The following is a 5,710-nucleotide window of genomic DNA, read 5'->3' on the forward strand; positions in this document are numbered from 1 at the left end:
CGCTATTTCTCTCTCTCTCGCTCATTCCTCAAATAAATTACCAGCGTTCTCTCAGTCATTTACGTACTGTCCCCTTCCCACGCATGCCTGCTCGCGGGATGTGTGTACCCCGCCACACACACACACGCACACGTACAGACCTTCTCCATGTACGGCCGTGCCTGAGCAGGTGTGTGGGCCTGTTATTATTGTTTCTCACACGTGTTTCCTTTAAGCACCACCACCACCACCATCACAAATAAACAAAAAAACCTTCAATAATTTTTTTTAATTTTATTCATCAACTCTCATCACCTCGGTTATTTATTGCCTCCTTACTTCCTACTCCTCTTATCCGCAACTTCAAGAGGAAGCAAAGCCATAGAAGAAGCAGCGGGCAAGCCAAAAAAAAAGATGGTCAAGAAAAAGCCGCACTAATCAACGAGTTAAAAAAAAAAAGCTACACATTTATGTGAAATACTTTCACATAAATGCCCATACGATTAGGCACGCATATTTACACACACACACACTCGCAGCAGGAAAAGAAAAAAAGGGAAATAGAGGAGGCGACTGGCATAGGTAGGCGGATACCTGCATACATAAATATCTCACATCATGTAGCCAGCACCGACAGCTGAACTGCAACGTATTCGTTGACGCCAGACGCATCGATGCCTCCCCCCTCCCTTCCCTCCTCTGCCTTCTTCTCATCTACACCGCCCCAAGAAGGGCTCCGTACATGTTGTATGCGCATGGCCTCTTCCATTTTTCGTGTTTCGTTTTTGATATTATTGGTGTACATTTTACTTTTGATTTTATCCCTCCCTCGCTCGCCCCGTCTGAGCGGGGTGTGTGTGGGCGCGCACGGGAGACTGTCATTTGCGCCTGTGCGGCTGGTGGCGGCTGCATTTACACCCGCACAAGCCCCCCTTCCGCTCGCTGTGGGAGTAGCGCCACCGTCACGTCAACGCCTTCCCACCCGCTCAGGGAATGGTATACACAGTAGAATAAAAAAAACAAACACACACACACGCATACACACAAAAGGAGTTGCATAAAACTTAGTTGTTGATAGAAGAGACACGGACACGTTAACAACTTGTGACTACTACTTTGCCTACTTCGTTTTCCCCCGACTACTTCATCCGCGATTTCAGTTCACAAAACAAGGCGACGAGCACACGCCTCAGACGACCCCCGACGCACGCAGAAAAAGCACAGTGAGAGAAAGAAGGACGTGTGAATGTATTTCCTCCACCCCCCAGCAGGTCCCCCATCATTTACGGTTGTCGTCGTTGCAGCGTGTGTCGCGCGACGGTTGAACCGTCTCGTGCTTAATCCCATCGCGAGAAGAATGAGAAGCCAAAGCAGCCGACGTTGACGACGTGGTGGGAATGCGCCTCCTCCTCGATGTCGTCCACCACGATGGGCTCAAGCATCCCCGGCAGCCACGTCTGCAGCTGCGGCGCAGGGTCCTGCGTGTTGTTGACGATGCTGTCGGGAAACTCAAGGGGGTTCGTTTTACGCAGCGCCGCCATTCCAAGAGAAATTTGGCGAAACTTCTGCTTCCTTCGATTCCAACTAACATGGGCGCGAATATCCGCGTCCTGCGCGCTCCACCAGTCGATGGGAATGTACGTCATCTCCTGCTCATTCTGGTTGACGGCCTGAAGTGCGATGCCCACGGGGTTGGCAAGGACAAGTTGTGGACTGCCTTCTTCCTTCGAACCGCACTCGTCGCCGTCACCCGCGTGGGCGGCGTCGCCCCGCGTCACGGTTGTGGAAGTTCCCTCACCGATGCTACTACTACTTCTGCTATGTGTTGCCCCCATCTCGGTAGTGATGGGAGTAGAGGATGACACGAGCGCGGCGGCCTCACTTATGCGCTTCCAGCGTGCCTGTAGCCACTGCTCCACCTCCCGCACCGCCACCTGCAGCTCATGCTGCCGCTCAAAGAGATCCATAGAGTACAGCAGCGTGGCCGCAACGCCAACGCTCCCGGCGTGTCCAGTGGCGTCATCGCAAAGGTAGTGCTGGACATCCCCAAAGAGGGTCTCCCACTTCTGGCTAAACTGATACATGTAGTACTCGTAATCAAAGGTGCCCGAACAGAAGTAGGTGTAGTACTTACTCTCAGTGATGTCCCACAGATGACTTTCCTCGCCGTTACCAACAACCCCTCCACCAGCCTGTAGGTAAAAGGGCACATAGTTCACGTAAAGCTGGGCAAGACGGTACTGAAGTTTCCAGGCGTGCCGCATGGATTCTGCAAGAAGCCACAAGAGCGCAATCGTCTGCTGTGACCGCTGTGCCAGAACCACACGCTCAATGTATTTGCGTGAACTAAGCTCGTAGCACCGTGCCCGCTTAGGCTTGTCTGTCCCTGGAACCGCAACGACAGCAGCATCCGTCACTGCCCCTTCCTGCTCCGAGGCTGCCACCGTTCTATCCCGACGTTTGTAATAGTCATAGAGGCGATTCAGGTCTTGAAGGTCAATCGCGTCATCGCCCTCGATGTAGCTACTCTCATCGTCCGTTTCCTCCATAGATACCACACACGAGTTCACTAAGCCGTACACATCAGCGTTCTCGTCGGTCTCCGCCTTGTGCTGCGCCAATACTTCCCCACTAAGCGTAACAGACTGTGACGGTGACGACGGGGCGTCGCATGTTTCGTCCTGCACGAGGGCACCAAGTCGGCGCTGCTTCTCTTCCGTCCACAACGCTACCTCATCCCGCTGAAGCTCTTTTCGTTGTCGCGCCTCCATCTTCATCTGCTCGCTGCGTGCATGCTTCAGCTGCAACCGAGTTGAACTTGAGCCGAAGCGTGGCAACGGCGAGGTCGGGGACGAGCAGCTGTTCGGCGAGGCTTCCGCCTTTGTGTGCATGCGGCGTGTGTCACTCACCATCCAACGCGAGGATGGCACAGATGCAGCGCCGGCGGAGAAAAATGAATCTGACCGCACGCACCCATCGTTATCCGCATGCGCAGCGCGTTGCAGTGGCCCCGCAAAGACACTCTTCGTGGCTCTCAGAGACCCGTCCTTCCCTCTATTGGCGATGGCAGCTGACGTAACCTTCGACTCTGGCCCTGAAGTAACTATGGAGGGGGCACGGCTGCTTGAGACGTGTGCTGCGCCCCGCTGCAGGGAGGCGGAGGAGGCCTGCAGACTCATGTCGGGCAGCTCCGGCGCACACAACAGACGTCGCCAGAAGGGAAGACGATCCGTAAAGGAGTCCGCCTTGAGAGGCGAAGGTGAAAGCGTGGTCACGTCATCCTGCAGTGGGGTGACCCTGGAGAGAGTTCCCCGCGGGTGGCGCCGTGGAAAGATAAGCTGCGCAAGAGTCAAAACCATACCACACCAACGCGCGACCTCCTCCTCCTCCTCCTCCTCCTCCTCGTGCCCCGTCTACAGCCAACGCCTCAAGGAGTGTTCTGCACGCACACACGCACGGATAGGTGCAGGCCCAAAGGCACAGAAGCAGCAAAAAAAAAAAAGAACGCGGCAAGAAGACTACCCCAACCGCCCCGCTCTCCCAGCAAACGCTAGTTGCTCTACTTTATAAAAGACTTTCTGCTGTTGGGCAGTCAAAAACACTCTGCAATCACCGAAGGCAAAGAGAAGAAAACTACAACTAAAACTAAAGAGAAATGAGGGTAGCACGTGGGGTGTATGCATGCACGTGTGTAGCAGTGATGCTGCGGCCCCCGTGAAGAGCCAACATCAAGTAGAACGAGAGACATATGTACATATATATTTTTATATAAACATCTTAAATGTAACAAACACACAAAAAAAAAGTGGCGAGGATGAGCCACGTGTCCCGCGAGCAAGCGAAGAACAAGCACACGAGTTAATTCCAGAGGGGCAGTCAGTTTCTTCTCGGGACGGTACCGCATATGCATTCATCGTGCAGGTGAAGTTGGGGGATACCACGCAGAGATCTCTGCAATGGAGGCGAGGGGTACGCACATCACCCCTGCTGCTGCGGCATCTCATCGCCTGCACACATCCAGTGAAATCGCAGACCGGCAGAGGAAGCCAACCCCCCTCCCCTACAAAAAAAAAAAAAAAAACACGGCGCAAAACACCTCAAAGGTCCTCATGGTTGAGGAAACCCTGCACCGCACCACAGACTTAGACAGCCTCTAAATAACGCCCAACATTCTCGTGGATAACGCACTCGAGCAAGCGGCCCACCCAACAAGCGCGGAGGAGGCATGTAATGTGATGTCTAATCCCTCTTTGTGTGTGCGTCACGCACAGCAGTCGTGCGCCACTTCCTGCGGCAGTACAACAAGATCCCAGCCGTAAGCAGCACCAGTAAGATGGCTGGCGCCACCAACGCCGCCTTAGACGCTCCCCACCATGGCAGAGAATGTTGTGGCGCGTTAGTCCTTTGCTGCACTAGTCGTCGCCGTGTCGCATCCTCCCGCGCAATCGTCTGGAGAGTGGAGGGTCTACATATTCCTTGCCGCTCGCAGAATGCGCCCGCCCCGCCCAACTGATGCGCCGCATCGCTCTCCGTCGCCGACGCCTCGTCGGGCCTCACACCGTTCGGCAGCAGTGCCGCAAATGCTTTCTGGCTGAGTGGCTCATTCACCTCCTCTAGCACCGCCTCGCAGAGGTCATCAACGGCGCCCCGCAGCGCTCTTCTTGAGCCGAGGAGGTCATCCTCGTGCAGTCGAAGTTTGTCCCGTCTCTCCTCCGCACTGCCAAGCCCAGAGGCATCGACGGCACGCATTTTGTTTTCCGCACGATGAAGTTCACGCACGCGATGGCAGAGTCCGTCGATGGAGTCGTGCATGTTCACCACAAGACGCTGCCGCGCGCCCGCCCGCACAGCGTCGCTCTCTTTGCGTCCTGCCGCTGCCGACATTGCTTGTTGCATCCCCGCGGCAGGCCGCAAAATCTCCTCTTGAAACACAGTCGCCAGCGTCACACAGGTGCGGCAACGGTATTCCCGCCTCGTAAGTTCCGCTGCATCCTCCACGTCACCACCGTCTGTCGACGCCGCCCCGCACACGTGTGAGAACAGCAGCGAGAGAAGAAGCAAAAGCAATCGCAATGATGCAAAAACGCTACCTGACCGCCGCCACATCGTCTGCGGCATTGAGCCACCCCACTAGTACTGTCAGTACTTGTTACGGCTGGCGTGGACGTTTTGCGTGTGCCTGTGGGTCTGTGCGTGCGATTGGCTCTTGAAATGTGCGTCTGCAGCAGATCTAAAAGATGAAGAGAGTAAATCGGATGGAGGGAAGATTGAGAGCACACAAAACAAAAACAAAAAGGCAACACTGGAAAGCACGCGGCAGCTGCGGTGAGAGGAGCGGCCGGGGCCAGAAGCACCTCTCTCTTCTCAGGCACACCCCTTCACGGACCCGTCCAGCATAGGCATGTATGTAACCATTACACGGGTGTCCTCCACCCGAAGAACTGAACACGACGGTGTGTGAATAATGACGAGGTCACACAAGAAGAAAATCAATAAAATATGCAAAAAAAAGCAACTTTTTTTATCACTTCCTCGTCGTCAGTAATGTGAGTACTCTTTGTGCTTGTGCATATATATATATATATATATATATATATATATATATATGTTGTGTGCGAGAGAGAAGAAGAAGAAAGAGAGCGTGTGTGGGCGTGTAGCGGCATATCTGCTGACACAGGCAGGTGGATGCGCATGTATAATACAAATGTGCCACGAGCCCGCCTGTGCGGCA

The 5,710-nt window shown here is 54.3% G+C and overlaps 2 protein-coding genes across 2 annotated transcripts, besides 7 other annotated features; both read right to left on the minus strand.

Annotated features, from left to right (window-relative positions):
- Positions 1-113: 113 nt before the first annotated feature.
- Positions 114-140: a microsatellite.
- Positions 141-215: 75 nt separating this feature from the next.
- Positions 216-236: a microsatellite.
- Positions 237-998: 762 nt separating this feature from the next.
- Positions 999-1,025: a microsatellite.
- Positions 1,026-1,316: 291 nt separating this feature from the next.
- On the minus strand, positions 1,317-3,338 carry TraAM80_03126 (uncharacterized protein; the record flags this gene model as incomplete). The annotated part of the gene is made up of 1 exon (XM_029380105.1): positions 1,317-3,338. One exon carries the CDS (start codon positions 3,336-3,338, stop codon positions 1,317-1,319), a length of 2,022 nt encoding a protein of 673 aa, XP_029240076.1.
- Positions 3,339-3,355: 17 nt separating this feature from the next.
- Positions 3,356-3,383: a microsatellite.
- A 660-nt stretch (positions 3,384-4,043) lies between these two features.
- Positions 4,044-4,060: a microsatellite.
- A 158-nt stretch (positions 4,061-4,218) lies between these two features.
- Positions 4,219-5,097, minus strand: TraAM80_03127 (uncharacterized protein; the record flags this gene model as incomplete). Its single annotated transcript, XM_029380106.1, has 1 exon — positions 4,219-5,097. The coding sequence occupies one exon, from the start codon at positions 5,095-5,097 to the stop codon at positions 4,219-4,221; it is 879 nt and encodes a 292-aa protein (XP_029240077.1).
- A 40-nt stretch (positions 5,098-5,137) lies between these two features.
- Positions 5,138-5,177: a microsatellite.
- Positions 5,178-5,548: 371 nt separating this feature from the next.
- Positions 5,549-5,586: a microsatellite.
- The last annotated feature ends 124 nt before the right edge of the window (positions 5,587-5,710 follow it).

Source organism: Trypanosoma rangeli, assembly GCF_003719475.1.
Source record: "Trypanosoma rangeli strain AM80 chromosome Unknown Tra_15.4_contig_00078, whole genome shotgun sequence".
NCBI classification, from domain to species: Eukaryota; Euglenozoa; class Kinetoplastea; order Trypanosomatida; family Trypanosomatidae; genus Trypanosoma; species Trypanosoma rangeli.